At 42.7% G+C, this 19,043-nt stretch overlaps 1 protein-coding gene across 2 annotated transcripts in view; it reads right to left on the minus strand.

The window, feature by feature from the left end:
- Positions 1-391: 391 nt before the first annotated feature.
- DHCR24 (24-dehydrocholesterol reductase) overlaps positions 392-19,043 on the minus strand; it is a 48,374-nt gene continuing 29,722 nt past the window's right edge. For both annotated transcript variants that reach the window (XM_078392911.1, XM_020799630.3), the window contains exons 3-9: positions 16,768-16,873; positions 16,436-16,554; positions 16,085-16,348; positions 12,973-13,116; positions 6,394-6,591; positions 6,087-6,265; positions 392-4,712 (exon numbers count right to left, since the gene is read on the minus strand). In XM_078392911.1, coding sequence (XP_078249037.1) covers positions 4,559-4,712; positions 6,087-6,265; positions 6,394-6,591; positions 12,973-13,116; positions 16,085-16,348; positions 16,436-16,554; positions 16,768-16,873 — 1,164 coding nt within the window. In that variant the 3' untranslated portion in view covers positions 392-4,558. The remainder of the gene's footprint in view (positions 4,713-6,086; positions 6,266-6,393; positions 6,592-12,972; positions 13,117-16,084; positions 16,349-16,435; positions 16,555-16,767; positions 16,874-19,043) is intronic.

A 19,043-nucleotide genomic window follows, 5' to 3' on the forward strand; every position in this document is an offset into this window, starting at 1 on the left:
CTCGCTGTTGTGATTTTTAGATGGATTGGTATGTATGACTGCTGTGACTGGATTTTTAGTACTGTACTAGTTGTGTTTTCCATTTCTCAGAGTGGCACTTGTTTTTTAAAAAAATATTTGTATACTCATTGGTGTTAGCTTTAAATACTTTTAGTGAAATTAACCACTGTTGTATACTCATTGTTTTCAACTTCAAATATTTTCTTCCAATTTTGTAAGCTACCTTGGGTCCTTTCCAAGGAGAACGGCAGGGTACAAATATTTCAAACGAACAAACAAAAGAGGGCCACAAAGAATGTAGTATTGTTGTGTCCTTCTCTTTTCTTAACATGAAGTGTTTGTGCGCAAGAGCCTCTTTTTCAGCAAAAAAACTTGACAACAAAAGCAAGAGCCTCTTTCATTTATTTATTTGAATTATATACCACCCTATTAGTGCAAGCACTACTCTGGGCAGTTTACAGGTTAAAACTTAAAACCCCCACAAAATACAATGTATTTTTTAAAATTTGTGGTAACAAAAATCCCATCCCTACACATGGATGTTCTGGGCTGTCAAGTTGCATCTGATTTATAGCAATCTTAACAGAACATTCCAGGGATGTGAGATATTTATGGAGTGGTTTTAACACTAGTACTGCCCTGTGGGTTTCCACAGCTGAGCAGGGATCTGAACCTGTTTCCTGAGGCCTAGTTTGTCACTCTATCCACTACACCACACTGCCTTAATAACATATTCTCGCTCAAATCAATATATTCTAACTCCTGAAGACCCTCCAGGAGCCACAATTCACTCTTTGAACATGCTGCAGGGCCCTGTGTACTATTTAAACCCCCAAATGCCAATTTTAAAAAACTGGTAGGGGATTCCAGTCATTTTAGATTTAGGGTTTTTTCCCCCCTCTCCTCTGGGGACACTTTTGGCGCTGTGTGGCTCCCAGAGGATCTCAGAAGGTAGAAAACTGGCCCCAGATCCAGCAAAGTGCCCACCAATGCTAAGAAAATCAGAGGAATTAATACAGACATCATGCTCCTCATCATGATTCTCAGCTTGTGAGCAAGAATAAAGCTGCAAAGGAACAACCAAGGCAGGCCTATGCTCCTTCACTGACGCCAGTGCAGACATCCGGTTTACATCATGCTTGTGAACAACCCCAATTTGCACAACTTAACGTAACAGTATCTTTGACTTTTGTCTCCTGGTTCTAATAATTCAGGGGCTTCTTCATGGCAAAGCAGGAGGCAAGAAAAATATACAGTATCCATGAACGCAGATCATTCTGGTTCTTTGAAGTCGCTTGTGGGAGGTTAAGCCTCAATAAAATATTTTGCCTGTCTTTCTAGTTCCTTCTACAAAAGACACTGGTTCTTTTCTTTTTTGCAATCTTTCTTGTGACCAAGCATTTCATACTTTCTTTTAGTCAATTAACAATTTTTGACTAGGCTGCTCATAATTTTATGTTGCCCATCTCCTGTTAACCAGATGAAACAGTGGCAACAGGTCCCTCTGTAGTAACTTACAACATTGTAAGCATGTAAGACTTCCAATGGGCTAAGGAAGGCATGGATTTTTTTTTAAAAAAGGAATGCAAGTAAGCACATTTGAAAAATATGTAGAACATGCCCACTGGATTTTTTTGAAAAGAAATATCTGCTATGCCTGCACTGTTAACTGTCCTACATCTTTCTAATATGGATTATCTAGAGTGTTCTGGTGGCAAATCTAAGACATGGACCCGGTATGTGTTGTGTTAAAATACACTGACTTATGGTATCAGATGTATGGTTAAAAGAAAGACCTCCCAACAGGATTTTATTCAGTCACAACAAAATAGCATTTTATAACAACTCACATTCTGCTCAAGGACACCAGCACAAAACAAATGACAATTGCAAGGGAAAAAAATATGGTTGCTGCTGGCATTGGATTAGAACCTGTGAGTGAGCAGGGTCATTTCATTACAGCAGCAGTAATAGATAAAAACTTATTAACAGCTACAATCTGTGATGGGAAAAACTACCATGCATCACACAAAGAAAATACATGTTCTGAGGACCAGACACTGGTCTATAGAACTAATTATCGTACAGAAAATTGGCAAGTACGGAGTAGCTTGCATCTCTTGGTTTGTCTCTCGTTTCATCTTATGCCAAGTCAGGATCGGCCCAAGTATTAGGTAGAGTGAGGCAACAGATTCAGACAACAGACTTTGGGGGTGTGAGCCACTAGCATTTAGATAGGATATCCTGCAGGGTGTAGCTTTCAGATGAGACATCCTGCAGGGTGTAGCCGTTTGTTCTTAGCACTCCAAGCATTTAACGCTCTCACAGAACAGAGCTTTGTCTACTGTCGTAGGGTCTGACTACACAGCAAGGGAAATGCAACCACACCCTCTATCAGATAAAAACATCAGTTGGAAATTGTAAATAAATCCCTCAAAGAGCTGCTTGGATCTTTCCATATCATCTGTCTCATCAAGCCAAACGTTTCTCCGGGCAGTCACATAAATAAAAAAGCATGTTAGAATTTCTAATTATGCCTTCAACTGGTCTTTGGATAAAATTTTGGTTAAACTTGGTATAATTAAAAAAAAACACACCTAAATAGACACTGGAAACTTAGTTAGGATGCAAATAGGCTATTCGTTTTGATTATGTGAAAGTGAAAAGTGAACATCCTAGCCAAAGTTGACCTATTGCTATAATATTAAATTATCAGAAAGCATTTTTGTAGGATGCATTGGTGGCCCATCCTGGCCTGAGGCAACAGAATCCCTTAATTAACTCTTAATGTCAGTAACATTTATTAATCTGAGAAAGAAAGCAGGCACACTTTAACATTTTAAAGTTTAGTAGGAATTGGCAGGAAAGAAGAAGCAGTATCTCGTTCCCTCCCATGTTGCTTGCTTGTGAGTTTGGGTTATGAAGAAATTTGGATTTCTAAGCCTAATTGTACATGTAACTTACCTGGGTGTACGGCCTACCAAGCTGTGTTTGATGAGTGAGTTTTTAAAATACAGTATCAGGCTGCATAATACAAAGTCTAAGTTCCTTTTCATCTAAACATGAGCATGTGTTCGGCCAGTAAATATCCTGGTTCTCTCTCAATACACTGACACCAAGTATTTCTGCCAGCTATTACACTCTTGAAATCTGGATGGCCAAAAAGGTTTCTTACAGCTAGTTTAAGGCACTAAAAAAAACCTTACTAAAAACAGACCCATGACAAATACTGTTCTCTGAAAGGTATCATTTAACAATAGTAGAAATTCTGGAAGAAAAATGCTATCTTTCAAATGCTGTTTGCTCTATATAATCTACCACAGAAATTTTTGTTTACTTACACATTACATGAGCAAAGTAAATATAAAACAGGAAGGCCCCAAATCAAACATATAAGTAGCACTTCACTCTTTGAGTCAGCGGCAATCCTTTCCATGTACTAATAAAAATAAGACAAGTGTAGTATTTCTGATAAGCACATTATAAACCCGTTAATCCAGCATCTGTACCCGTGATACAGATCATTCTGGCCCATTCTATGACTTATAACAGAAACACTGAGATTAAAAAGTAGCACAGGAACACACACACACAACACACAAAAAGAACCCGTCAGAAGTGTATGCTAAGAGTCCTGGGAAACTGTGATTAATGGGGGGCGGGGGAAACAGTTGCTTTTAATAATAGGAAAGAAAAATACATACATTCCCTCCTGCCACAGTGCGCACCAGCAACTGTCTTTCCCTGAAGCAAAAGAACCATGAAAGGAAAATATAAATAAAAATTTTAAAAGGGGGGGGGGGAAGGCATGAAGTAGGATTTTACACTGGTTCAAACTGCCTCTAAGCTATTGTTTTCCACAGTGTTCACACAGGTTTGTAACTCTGAGTCTCAGGCAAGTATAGGCAGTTTGTGTTCCTCCAAATGTTGGACTGAAACTCTCTGCAAACAACCAGCATCCCCAGTGGTTAGGAACGCTGTGAGTTGTAGTCCAGCTGCATCTGGAAGGCCGAACGTCTAATGCATGTTTAGTTTAATTATGTACATGGGAATCCTGGGGAAGATTAGTGATATGGTATAGGCAACTGTGACATTTGAAAGGCAGTCTCCTTTGGCAGTCTTATTTGGCACTCCACTCACACAGAGGCTGTGGTTTAGAGAATAGGATGCCATCCACCTACATTTGCAGTAATACATCTCCATAAAACTTCCCCTGACAGTTCCTGGTTGCAGTGCAGTTCTCCTTCTTTCTAAAAAGTCACTCTTCTACTTCGGGATTCTGATATCTCCATTCCTCTTCTACAGGATACCACTAAAAATATACAGACTGATAGCTAAGCTAAACTGCCAAGATTAAAAACGGCAATCCTAAAAAAGCGATTCTCTTTAAAAAAGAAATTACCAGCCATATTTTCACATAAAGGCAGGGGTACCTACTCTCAAATCACAGATATACTTCAGGTCTTTGGAACGGCAACAACATGGTTTTGTTAAGGGCAGAGCTATTAGTAATTCTTATATCCAACTTCTCCTGATTGCTCGTTTAGTTTTGTTGGATTTAATGTCTTGCGGCTTTGCAGATTTTATCATAAACCTCTGGAAAAGCGTTATTACAGTGAAGTTGCTTCCTCAGCTTGTGGTACAGGGAGCCATCAAACATTTCCCAAAATTCCTCACGGGTCATATAGCAATCTGCATACAACATCTGGAAACTGAAAGAAATGAGAAAAAAGTTCTCAGGATTGTTACAACAGAAATTTATGTCAACTCTTTTCTGCTTCGTAAAACAAAGTGCTTTGACTGAAAAAAAAAACACACACCCTTCATTCAGATTTTGTCCTGGTAGACAAATCCTCTGAGCACAGTCTCGTAGAAAGTCTGGAAAAGAATTGGTCTGCAACTCCAGAAATTTGGACTATGGCATATTTAGCAACCCACAATGTTGACTGGAGGATTTCTGGGAGATATAATAAAAAAACCCAGAATCTCCAGAACTACAATCTCAGAAATGAATATCTAGTTGAGAAAAACAGATGTGTGTGAGGAGAATTACAGAGCAGTTTCCCTCCTCCAGCAAGATCTCTATCAATTACAGTGGTGCCCCGCATAACGAGTGATTCGTTTAACAATGAATCCGCATCGCGATGAGGTTTTTGCGATCACATAATGATGTTTTCAATGGCAAAACATTGCTTTGCGATGATCGGTAAGCGAAACGCTTACCGATTATCGCATAACGATGTTTTAAAAACAGCTGATTGGTGGTTCCAAAATGGCCGCCGGGGAAAAATGGCCACCCGCAGTGTTTTTGCGCCCTTTCCTTGCTTACCGGGCAGCAAAAATGGCGGCCGCATGGAGGATTTCCGCAGAACGGTGAGTTTTTTGCCCATAGGAACACATTGAAGGGGTTTCAATGCGTTCCTATGGGCTTTTTTGCCCCGCACAGCGACAAATCCGTATAGCGACGATTTTTTTGGAATGGATTATCGTCGCTATGTGGGGCACCACTGTACAATGTTCCAGCCAGTGTGTCATTTTTTGCACAAAGGACAGCCTGTTCAGGAGAGGAGAGTTATCTGACTGCCCTTAAATGATTCTGTAATGTGGAAGGAAAAAGCTTCACAGGTACCTCAGACTGCTCAGCAGCCCAACAAGAAAAAGGTCCAGAAACAGTTTATGGAGCCTTATGTGGTACACTGGTTAAACTACAGTACTGCAGCCAAAACTCTGCTCACGACCCGGGTTCAATCCCAGGTAGCCGGCTCAAGGTTCACTCAGCCTTCCATCCAAAGTTGATAAATTGAATACACAGCTTGCTGGATGTGTAACACCTGAATATTTAAACTGAAAACTGCCCAGAGGGTGCTTCAAGCACTGTGGGGCCATATATAAGCAGCACCTTGCTTTTTATAACTACAGATGTTTCGATTCGAGAACTTCTACATTCAATAAAATAAAATAACTGGCAAAGATAAATGCAAGTTGGAAGTTGTGCAATATCAGAAAGTGAGCAAGCTAAAAAAGGCAACTACCCACAATTCCTCATTCCATCAGAAAGAAGCACTTTTCAGGACTTAGGCCCTTACCCGTGAACATTCCTTACAAACTTTTCTAGTTGTCTGGTGGAAGCCATGGCTTCAAAGTGTTTCGTTTTGGGCTCTCCATAAGCTCCAACATCTACATAGAGCTCTGCTTCATCTCCTTTGGGGTGAATCATGCCAGGGTTATTAGGTAATATGAAAGGGCACAGCCACAAAGGATAAACCTAGGGACAACAGATCACAAAAGAAAAAAATCGCCATAATATTAATTTAGAACTGTAGCATGGAAGATGGGTTTTCAAACCTGCCACTTGTCCTACTTAACAGCTACTTGATACAAGGATAGTCATACCTTAATGTCACTGTGGAAAGTTTCAATACATTGCTCAAGGTGTTTCATGGGGATCATCATATCTTGCACCACATGATGCTGTTCATAAAGCTTTCGGATCGCTTCTCCTTGAGTCAGCTTCAAAAGGGAGATTTTAGGAGGAACCATCCAGCCAAACAGGTAGCGAAAAATAGGATTATTGCCAAAGGGAATGATATCCTGAAAGGACAAAAAAATGAAATTGTATGTTTCAAATCAGTTACTGCAGATTTTAAAAATCAATGAACATTATACAGACATATTTTTAAAGTGTACTAATTAGCATTATTATTATGTTTTGTATTAATAATAATGCTAATTAGTACACTTGAACCACATAGGTAAAGGTAAAAGGTAAAGGTTCCCCTTCACAATTTTTGTCCAGTTGTGTTCGACTCTAGGGGGTGGTGCTCATCCCCGTTTCCAAGCCATAGAGCCAGCGTTTTGTCCGAAGACAATCTTCCGTGACCACATGGCCAGTGTGACTTAGACACGGAATGCTGTTACCTTCCCACAGAGGTGGTCCCTATTTATCTACTCGCATTTGCATGCTTTCGAACCGCTAGGTTGGCGGGAGCTGGGACAAGCGACGGGTGCTCACTCCGTTGCGTGGATTCGATCTTACGACTGCTTGGTCTTCTGACCCTGCAGGACAGGCTTCTGCGGTTTAGCCCACAGCGCCACCACGTCCCACCGAACCACATAGATTAAAGTGTAATAAACATGGTCATAATTAATTAATACGTAATTCCTTGTGCCATGGAAGTTTTCCATTTTCTAAGCCAGGAGCAGGTGTTTAGTGGCCCACATGAGGTCTCCAGCACCACTAGGACCCTTGTCCCCACCCCAGCCACAGAAGGTCTCTTGTAATATTTATTTATTTAACATATTTTTACCTCACCTTTCCCTCCAAAAGGACCCAAGGTGGCTTATTTAAGCAGCCATCAGAGGCAATGTGGTCCTATTTTGGAAGCCCCAAAGCCTCTTCCTCCCAAGTTGTATTTTTTTAAAATGGCCACGATATAAGAGAGCATGTGATGACTTCTTTAATTTTAAAAAAGTACTATTTTTTAAAAAAAATTACTTTGAGAGTGTGTTGGGCCTTCAGAATTGGTAGATGTAGCCTCTGGAGGTTGCCTACCCCTACTCTAGGCTGATCGAACACTTTTGCCTAATGAGTTACAACCCTAAGTAAATTTTCACTAAACAGAGGCAAATTCTTCAATACATTCCCTCTGTTCATTCACATGTGAGGGAGCAACTACACTTTTGCAAGAGGATGTTAAAATACCTCACCAAACCACCAAGTACATTTTTAAAATAAGGTGGTCTTTTATTTTTTCTAGGAAAACACACAGACACAGCCTGTGAAGTGTGTGTGTATGGGGGTGTGTGAATTTGTGCACTGCTGACTAAAAAAAAAAAAAAACCACAGCAGGAAATGAACTGGTTTCCTGTGGGAATGTTGTGCTTTGTCACTGGAGCATTGCTTTTCTCCGAGGCATTCCTCCTCCTCCTCCCAGTTTCCATGTGCCTGTGGTCTAAGCTAGTCAATGAGAAGACCACTTTGTGGTGCAGTCTTCTGGGACTTGAGGTAAAGAAAGATTGTGGATTGTGAGGGGATCCCCACAACATAGTAAAACAAAGCTCTTCTAATATCCAAGGAGTGAAGTACACGCTCAACATCTGATGTAGGATTGGGAAACTGAGTAGGCAACATAAGGGCTTGATTAACATGGAAATCAGAGACAACTTTAGGTAAGAAGGAGATGTCTGGATACAAGACAACCTTGTCTTTGAAAAATTGTAGGTTAGGTGAATCCAGCCGGAGAGCTGCCAATTCGCTTGCTATTCTTGGCAACCAAAAACAAAGTCTTGAATGATAGTAGCCGAATGTCAAACAAAGCCATTGGTTCAAATGGGTGGCGCATAAGCGAATGCAATACAACCTGGAGAGACCATTGGGGCACAGGAGGTTTTATGGGTGGTTGAATATGTGACAGACCTTTCAAAAAAAAATTTAAGAATTGGGTGATTCTGAATCACGAGGTTGAAAGGAGACTATATAAACCTTTAGGGTGGATAGTGCTAAACCAGAGTCAAATAAATAGCACAAATATTGGAGTAAAGTGGAGAGGGATACCGGGAAAATTTGGAGATGTTTTGATTCGGCAAATTTCAGAAAATTCCTCCACTTGTACTTGTAAAGGAGGTTGGTAGATGGTTTCCTAGCCTTCTCTAGGACCTCTTTTATCAATGGGTGATCCTCCAGGCTGTCAGATGCAGCCTGGCTGTCAGATTCGAGATCTGGGTGGAAGATGTTGCCTGCATCCTGAGTGAGAAGATGCGGGAGGCGTTGTAACTTGAGGACATCGACTGCCATCATCATGAGGGTGGAAAACCAAGGCTGACAAGGCCATCACGGTGCAATAAAGATTGCATCTGATCTCATCTGCCGAGCTCTGATCAGGGTTTTCTTGATGAGTGGGATTGGTGGAAAAAGGTACAGGAGGCTGGACCCCAAGGGATCATGAAGGCATCCCCGAGTGAGTCCTCACCCTCTCCCGCACAGGAGGCATACTTGGTGCACTTCGTGTTGGCATGATTTGCAAACATGTCTATTATGGGATTTCCCCATCCGTTGCATAATAAGAGGAAGATCTATTTGTCCAATTTCCACTTGTGGGTCTGTCCATTTAGGCGGCTCAGTCTGTCCGCTAACTCGTTGTCCGCTGTGGAGACATGGAGGGCCACTGGGAAAACCTGATCTTGATAGCACCACTCCCATAGATGCACTGAGAGGAATAGGAGGGACATGGAGCGTGTCCCCCCCTTGCTTGTTGATGTAGTACATGGTTGTGGTGTTGTCCGTGATCAGTTGTACACCACGACCTTGTATCGGGGAGGAATGCTCGGAATGCTTTTATGATCACTAGCATTTCCAGATGATTGATGTGCAGTCCTGTCTTGTGATGTGACCATAGAGCATGTATTTGATGGAGCCCGCAATGTGCACCCCACCCTGTGGGACTCACATCTGTTGTGACTTGAATTGTGAATTGCAAGGGGACGAAAAGGTTGACTGACCAAAAGATGTGGCGTAAACATCCACCAGCACAGCTGTTTCACAAGCTCCGGTGTGACAGGTAGGAGCTTCCTTGGATTGTCCTGAAGGGGGCTGAAGATAGTCAGGAAACACGCCTGAAGAGAACACATCTTCAGGCATGCATGCGTCAATGCAGATGTTGTGGAGGCCATGAGGCCGAGCAGATGTTGTGCATGCCGTGCCGAGACGCGTGTGCATGGCCGAAACTTGTGAAATGCTTTGTTGAGCTTTTTTATGTGGTCTGGTGGTAGAAATATTCGAGCACTTACAGAGTCCAGTCTCACTCCTATACAGCTGACCACCTGGGATGACTTTTTGAGGTTGACAGAGAGACCGAGGGTTGTCAGAGTGTGAAGAACAAACTTGGTGTCTCGAAGCGCCCTTCTTCTCGACAGGGACACCACCAACCAGTTGTCTATGTAAGTGCAGACTTGTATTCTGTGGAGATGAAGGTAGGCTGCTACTGGGACCATACACTTCATGAATGTTCATGGGGCCGTGGATAGCCCGAATGGAAGGGCATGGAACTGATACATGGTGTTCTGGAAAATGAACCAAAGGTACTTTTTGTGATGTGGGTGAATGGTGACATGAAAGTAAGCATCTTTTAGGTCTACTACTACAAACCAGCCCTTTTTTCTCAGCAGGTGGATCATAGATTCCAGCGTGACCATTCGAAAGGATGAAGGTAAGTGTTCAACATTCTTAAATCTAGAATTGGTCTGATTCCACCGTCCTTTTTTGGTACTGCGAAGTAGCGGGAATAAAATCCGTTTGCTACATCCTGCATAGGCACTTGTTGAATGGCTTGTTTTTGTAGAAGGGTGAGAAACTCTTCTTGCAGAACTGGATCGAAGGATGTAAGCTTGACCTGTCCTAGAGGAGGAAATTCTGTAAATTCCAGATGGTAGCCGAATTGAATAATGCTTAAGACCCAAGAGTCTTTTGTGATGTTTAACCAGTTGTGAAGGAATGGTGATAGACGAGTTGCATGATTGTTTTCGAATGGTATTGTGTTGAAGTCAAAGATACAGTTTTGATTTCTTTGCTGGTGGTTTGTAGGATTGACGGTGTTGTGTGGATTGTGGTCGAAAAGTGGATGTAGAAGATGAAGCCTGGGAGGATCCGGCTTGATTCTGGTTTTTGAAAGAGCAGTAAGATTGGGAAGCTGACTGCTGGTATTGTTGTTGTGGGTACTGTTTACGCCACTGGAATTTATTGTATATAGGTTGTTGTTGGACTGTATATGATTTGGCAGTCTTCTTGATTTTGTGGAGATTTTCCAGGTTGTTGTCGGTCTTTTCATTAAAGAGGCCATTTGCATCAAAAGGTAGATTCTCTATCCATGCTTTGACATCTTCAATGATGTTTGAGGATCTAGGCCATGTGCGTCGTCTTAAAGCAATGGCAGATGTGAGAGTCTTTAAAGCTGTGTTTGCCACATGGTGAGAGGCTAACCTCTGGTGTTTTGAGACTGTGAGGAACTCTGCATGAGTATTAAGAAAACTTTGGTGTCGTCTGGAGCTGACTGAACAGCTGGGAGTATTCTCAACCACAGCTCTTTGGTATGCTCCCATGGCAGCCAGGTAATTTGCCACACGGAGTAAAAATGTAGTTAAGGAGTATATCTTCCTTCCTAACACATCAAGTTTTCTACCCTCTCTATTAATTGGGGTGACCTGAGATCTTCCAAATGATTTGGATGAGCTAGATTCCACAATTAAGGAGCTTGGAATCGGGTGTTTCGTGAGAATCCTGGTGTCACCCCCGTGTATGCGGTACAAGTTTTCTGTTCTTCAAGCTATGGGTGTAGAAGGAGATGGTTGATTCCATGATTCTTTGACGAGTTCCATCAAAGCTGGAATAAATGCTAAGCTCAATGGATGGGTCCTCTCCTGATTAATATCCCAATATCAGGTTTTCAGAGGGAGGAGGAGGTTGTTCAGTGTGCATCTTGAGAGTCTTGGCCATCCTAGATATCATCTGGACATAAGAGGGGAAGTCCTCTGAGGGTGATGATGGATGGGGGTCACCTGCATCTGATTCAATTGGGTCTTCACCCACAGTTGTCTCTCCTGAAGCTTCAGATAGAATGTCATCATCTTGGTCTGAGATGCCCGAGGAAATCTCCTCCTCCTGGTCTGAAGTAGAAGGTAAGTGAGACCTCTTTGAAGTTCGTCGTATAACCTCTGATTTGGGTGCTCTCAGTTCATACGTGGAACGAGAACCTCTTGATGCGGATTGTTGGGTATGAGGCTGTGTGGAGATAGTTTTAGCCTTATCAGCACTCTTAGAGGATCACTGCTTGTTGACGTCGCGATGTTGTCAATGTCGACACCGGGGTGCAGATGAAGAGGAAGAAGAAGGTGATGATGCATACACATATCGGACCTTCTTTTTTCTATGGTAGTCTTCTGAGCTCGACGATGAATCGGACGCCGAGACAGGAGGAACAGTTGTTCAATGGTCCTTTGATTTATCCTTATCCCTAGGCGGTATCTTCTTCTGTTTCAGGTTTTTGGAGTAGCTCGAAGCTGCTTTCAACGCGGAGGTATGTGTCTTTTTAACAGTAGATTTTTAACGGGTTTGTCGACGGATTTTGATGTCGACAGTGGAGTTGTGGAGGCAATCTGGGCTTCCGACCTTGGAGTGGACAACGGTATTGCAGCAGATTCCATTTCGGATGTTTTCGATGTCGAGAGCATCTTGTCCTAGAGAAACAGTTTTAAACACTGCTACTGAGCTTTTAAAGCTGCCTTGGTGAATTTTTTACAATGCCTCCACAAATGAGGCTGATAGGATTCACCTAAACAGAAAAGGCAGAGATCATGGCCGTCCGAAAATGGCAGCTTATGGGAGCAGGACAAACAATGACTGAAGGGTCCGGAGGGGGACATAAAGTAGTAAATAGAACAGGTAGAGAACTCACAATAAATCAATTATGGAAGTCCAGAAGATTATATGTAGAACCTAGCGGGAAAAGTCACACATGGATCCGCCGCAGGCAGTGTGAAAAAAAAAAAGGCGGGAAAACAGTTTGTGATCCGAAAAACCTTCTCCAAGCTGTTATGATAAAGAATGGTCAGTCAGTCCGTAGTCTGGGCCAACAAAGAGTGAGGATAGTCAGGCAAAGTCCAAGTCAAGTCCGTGTAAACAAGTATTTTTAATCGAAAATGGGAGCTCTAGGATCGAGAGATTCCAAAGCCAAAGGCGGTAAAATGGAACTGAGGGCTGAGGTGGGGGAGCATGCGCGGTAGAGGCAACACTAAACTTTGTTACTTTTCTATAAAAAGCTCTAGAAGATTTCGAGAGGACCAGTACAGCCGCTGTCAAAACCCTATTGTGTGCATTCACAAAGGCCACGATGAATTAAGGAGGAAGCTGCCATAGGCCATACAGGCAGTAAGAACACAATATGTACACAACAATAAAACTTGCATGAATTAGATTTTTACCTGGAGCTCCCAGAAAATACTCCGTGTATGCCTGTGATAATAATGTCTTGCTGGGATATATTCAGTTCCTGTCTTGTTAGTCTTCAAGTAGTTTTCCACATGCTTAAAAAACCATGGCTTGTAGTAGTTCCCAATTCCATTAATCTTAAAATAAAGAACAGAAGCTCATGAAAAACCATGGACAAATTTTCTTCATGACTTGGGTGTTTTTGTAACATGCTTGAAACCAACATGCACTACTTCTGCTTACCAGAAATGCATGAAAAAATATGAAATTAAGAATCTAACTGGATCACAAACCAAGTCAAATTTATACTACAAAGATCCTTTGTGCCAGAATGTGTTTAGTGAGCTATAAACCATAGGAGTGGTGCAAAGTGTCAGCCTTCTGACTAATCAGCACCTGCAGAAACAACTGCCAGTATCGGTGAGATGTAGCTTTGCGTGTCCTCCTGTACAAGATGTCAACAACGTTTATATAACACTGATAACAAAAGAAAGTGAAACGTATTTAATGCACAGGATTGATTGGCTCTATCTCAGTGATACCGGCAATGTATTGTTTGTGCAGGTGGCAATTAATGAGAAGGATGATACTCTGCATCACTTCTAGGACTTGTAGCTCACTAAATTTTAATCTGATATAGCTGTAAGGATTTTTCATGTGTTTCTGTGAAGCAATCAAGCATACTGCATGTGGTGTTGTAAGGGCATAATCCTAACTAGTTGTTGTGATGTAGGAACTTCAGAGGACTTACTCCAGTCCTCTGAAGATGCCGGCCAGAGACTGGCGAAACGTCAGGAAGAACAACCTTCAGAACAGGGCCTAAGAGCCCGAAAAACCCACAACAACCATTAGATCCTGGCCGTGAAAGCCTTCGTGAATACATAATCCTAATTGTTGAAGATTAATTTGGAAGCCATTATGTTCTACCCTTTGTAAAACCATGCTAATCCTTAGAGACTGATTTGGAAAGTGCTGTCTTCTCCCGTTTCTAAGACAATGTATTCAAAGGGTTTGGAACCAGACACCCTTGACTGGGATTCTCCTCACGAAACTGGATGTTCTTGGCGCCTGAAAACTGATGAGGTGTATGATTTTGACTAGACCCCTTGTCCCTAACTCAAAGTCTGCTCTACAGGAGCAGTGGAGCCTCTGAAACCACGCGGACAAGGGGAAATAGGTGGAAATCACCTCCCTTTCCATTTGCGGAAGGCTTGGTGGAGCAAAGTCACTCCCATTCATGGAGGAACTCTGCTGGATGAATGCCAAAGTTGTTTTCCTCCAATATGACATTAATTTTGAGTGGTGTCACTTGGAAAGAAAAATTATATCAGTCAGAGTTTGCAAACATTTGAAACAGGGCTGGGAAACTCCTTCTGGACCAAGCCCTGTGTTGGCACCAGACAAACACATAAGGGCCTGCGAAGTAACAGTGGGCAGGATTATACTCCACTACTGATATCTGAGTTCTTAGTTTGCCCACATGCCACTCACTGGCATACTCATATACAGTGGTGCCTCGCTTAACGGGCGCTCCGTTTAGCAACAAAACCGCATAGCGATTAACTTTTTGCGATCGCAAAAGTGATCGCATTGCGATGTTTCCTATGCGGTTTTATCACTTTGCGATGATCGGTTCCCTGTCTCACTTACCTATCATCGCAAAGCGATGATTTTTAAACAGCTGGTCGGCGGTTCAAAAATGGCTGCCGGGTAAAAAAATATGGCTGCCCGCTGTGTTTTCGCGCCAATTCCTCGCGTAAGAGGCAGCGAAAATGGCCGCCGTATGGAGGATCTTCGCTTTAAGTTGAGTTTTAAGCCCATAGGAATGCATTAAACAGGTTTTAATGCGTTTCTATGGGCTTTTAAAAATTGCATAGCGACGAAATTGCTTAGCAGTGATTTTTGCTGCACGGATTAACATCGCTATGCGAGGCACCACTGTATACACAGCACACTCATACATTTCTCCCACATTGTAACCAGAGATTTAAAAACTTTCCATGACGTCAGTGGAGTATTTTTTTTTCTAAAAGCCTCCTTGCAGCAGGCAAAGCATGGCTGGGAATGAGGATGGTCAGTGGTATACTTGGGGAGGGACACTTTTTCTCCTGGCAGCAACAAGACTTCCAAACATGTCCCTCCACTCTGGCTGCCATTAGGCTTTGTAAAAGCTTCCCCTGAGATCAGTGGGGGCGGGGGTGTTGTTCTTTAAAGCCTTGCAGCAGTACTGGGGAGAGACAGGGTGGAAACTGGTAAATCAGAAGGGCCCCATTCCAGGTTTAAGATATTTTGCTGGACCACAGACTTTAGACTGTTCTAACGACTATTTGCCAGTCCTAGAGAATTACTGCTCTTTAAGCTAACAGTTTTCACAGAGGAGTTGGTCTGTTTTAACAAGCCATAGCCACAGCCAGACACACACAGCTAGGACAAAGATATTGGTGGCACTTTTGAGGTTAACAAATTTACTTTAGTGTGAGCTTGGGTACTCTCAAAGACGCCACAAGGCTTTTTGTTTCATTTTTGCTCTTCCGCAGGGGAAGTCCAGACATAATATAGATTTTCCAACATCTTCCTCAGAAAGGTAATTCCCTGGACTTTTTCAGGCAGGAGTGAGCAACTTGAGAGCCTTCAGATACTGTTGGACTGCAGCTCCTTTAATCCTTGCTTGCATAACCAGCAGTTAGGGATGATGAGAGCTGCAGTCCAGAAACATCTGCAAGGCCACCAGTTCCCCATTCCTATTTTTTGGGCAAGTCATAAAATATAAACTGGTATATAAAAGTATAGAGTTAACAGGGTTGTCTTGTTTTCAAAGCAGCTGGCTGAATCTGCAGGAGATGGAGGCAGATCTGTCCTGCCGTGTATTCCTGCATGCCCTTAACAAGCAGAAGAGGAAGGGACCATAGCTTAATGGTTCAGCGCATGTGCGACACGCAAAAGGTACAAAGTTTGATCCTTGGCATTTCTAGCCAAATTAGGAAATAATCTTGTCCAAAATTCGAAAGATTCACCACCAGCCACTGTTGACAATACTCGGCTTGAGAATCCTGTTCAGTATAAAGCACCATGCCATATTCCTAAGAATAAATCTTGTTCTTTTACCTTGCTCTGGTCAGCTTCATTGGTCAAAACCCCGGTCATGATGACAGCTTCATCCAAAGAATACACCAGACCCTCCACAAAATTATTCTCTTTCTTTCCCGACTCTTCCGCAAATCTCCTGCAAATTGCCTTTAGTCCTCTCACGGGCTCATAATGCAATTTCACATATTTCTTGGCCGGGATCATCTTGATTTCTGCTGCAACCAGGAAGCCCAGGGTGCCACAAGACCAAGGCACCGCATAAAATAGATCCGAGTTCTCTTCCTGCAAAAAGCGCAGCAGACTCAGTTAAAGATTGATACAGAGAAAGCATAACACGATAAACTATAACAAAGGAACATGTTATCTTACTGGCGTACACCTGACATGGCTTCCATCAGCAAGAACAAGTTCATAGGCCACACAGGTATGCTGAAATAGCCCATAGATATGGGAGGAAGACTCAATGCCAGTCCCCATGATCAGGCCACCTGTGCAAAACAGAAGAATAAGGTGAACTATCTCTTATGCAGAAAGCAGCTTAGGTCTGGAGATGGGGGGAAGTCATACATTAACACTGAATATCATGAATTACAGAAAAATGGCTATTAAAAAAGTATTTTGATTCCTAGGCCTGATTTGTGGACTGTACCAAATTATTTTCGAGGAATTAGGAAGCACAAATTCATCTCAAGACATCTCACCTACAGTAAGATCATCAAGTTCTGGTACCACCGGAATAGTCCAGCCCATGCGGTTGAGGTGTGCTGTCAACTGTCCCATTGAGACCAAGGGTTCCACACGGACAACCTACAGCAGAGGACATTTTAAAAGGCCACATTTTTAAATACCAGGTATAAATACAAAGTTGTATTGTACTTCTTTTGCTTACACAACAGTTAATGTCACCTTAAGGAGCACGCTCTCATTTGTCTGCTAATAGCAGACAAAACTGTGCATTTTGTGCCTCCTCCGCACACCATTAGAACGCAGGGTTCACTCTTACATGAAGTAACACACATGTGGTCAGCCAACTACTCACAGTTCTGTCCTTTCAAAGTTCTGCCCAACATGTGTGAAGCTGCCAGAAACATTAAAAGCACAGCAACCCCTCCTCCAAGCTTTGTGTGCTACAATTTATTTATTTATTTATTTAACTTATATGCCGCCCACACTACCCGAAGGTCTCTGGGTGGCTTACAGCATTTAAAATACAATAAAAAGGCAAAATAAAAGGGCAAAATAATTAAAATGCAATTACAGTGGTGCCTCGCTTAACGAGCCCCTCGCTGAGCGATGAAATCGCTTAATGAGGCGCTCTGGGCCATCGCTGGAGCATTCGCTCAGCGATGGCCCCTATGGGGATTTTTCGCTTTGTGATATTCGCTAAGCGATTCGCTTAGCGAATATCGCATAACGAAGCGGGGAGAACAGCTGATTGGCGGTTCCAAAATGGCCGCCGGAAGGTCCGCGCCGCATTTTCGCGCCCTGCCCTCGCTTACCGAGGGCGCGAAAATGGCGGTGCTATGGCAGAACCTCGCTTAACGGTGAGTTTTCAAGCCATAGGAACGCATTGAACGAAGTTCAATGCGTTTCTATGGCTTTTTTTATTCCGTTTAGCGATGTTTCGCTATAGCGAAGGTTAATCCGGAACGGATTAACCTCGCTATGCGAGGCACCACTGTAAAATGTATATTCTAAAAATTGCCATCAGACCCACAGCTGATATTATTTCAGTTAAAAGCCTTCTGGAACAGGAAGGTTTTGACCTGGCACCGAAATGTCATCAGCGTCGGCACCAGACAAATCTCAGTCGGGAGGGCATTCCAGTCTGGGGGCAGCTGCCGAAAAGGCCCTTTCTCTACAAACCCTCCCTCTTATCTCCTTAAGGGACGGCTCTTTCAAAAGGACCCCCTGGTTAGATCTTAACTGCCGGGTAGGCTCATGTGGAAGGAGGCAATTAAGGCACCATCTCTCCTCCTTTGCTCTGCTAGCCTACAATCAGTCAGAAATGTGTCTATTAGGTAGCTAGACAAGCTCAGGGCATATTATCTCCCCGAGTCCCACATCTAACCCTGCAATTCAGCTTATCAACCACGTCCACCCCACAGCTGGGGAATGTCAGGCTCAGGGGTGCAAACCCAGCCCTCCTGGAGTCCCTTTGTGATTTCTCAGGCTCCCCACTTTTTATATATTTTCTTTCACATTCTAAATGGTGGAAATGTCTCTCCTAAGACTTTTACATAAAAAATGTGTTTGTATTTTTCTTTTAAACTGAATTTGATCCTCAGGCTGAAGGCTGTTTCCCACTCCTTCTTACTACAGCATTTCTGCTCGTATCTTAACCTAGAGCAACTACTCATTATAAGAGTTATTTAAAACAACCACAACTGAAGAACTGTGTTCACAAAAGTGTGCAATAGTAAGAAAAGAAAACTAGTGTAGGCAACTGCTGGTGACGAGGAGGAAACACGTAACTGAAAGACACATGTCCTAAGGAAAAAACAAGGGTCTCTAATTACAGCCAATTCAGGTTATGCATGGTATATCCAGCAACATTGTCATAAAATGGCTCAGGAAAAAATAAAGGGAATACCACCAAGGAGACATGGAATGCCACAATCGAACAACACCACTGTATCATACAAAAGTGTATCTAATACAAAAGTGGAGTGAACAAAATATAGTAATGGTATTGTCACCTCAGATGTACCTGGAGGATCAGGTTTTGATTCTTCTAGTGAGGGATCTACAATTCTTGGCATGCGCCACCAGAAATTGCAGCCACCAGTTTGGGGTCTCTCTCTCTCTAACATACACACAAAGCAAAGACGCTTCCTCCGAATCCTCTTGTGAAAAGGGTAGGCAGGAACTGTGCTGATTTCCATGCTTGGTCAGAGACCCAAAAGAAAGCCACAATGGAAGGAACGTCTACCTTCCTGCCTCTTTTGCCTATAGAAAAAAAGACCCTATAAGAAAC

This window comes from Pogona vitticeps, chromosome 4 (assembly GCF_051106095.1).
Source record: "Pogona vitticeps strain Pit_001003342236 chromosome 4, PviZW2.1, whole genome shotgun sequence".
Lineage (NCBI taxonomy): Eukaryota > Metazoa > Chordata > Lepidosauria > Squamata > Agamidae > Pogona > Pogona vitticeps.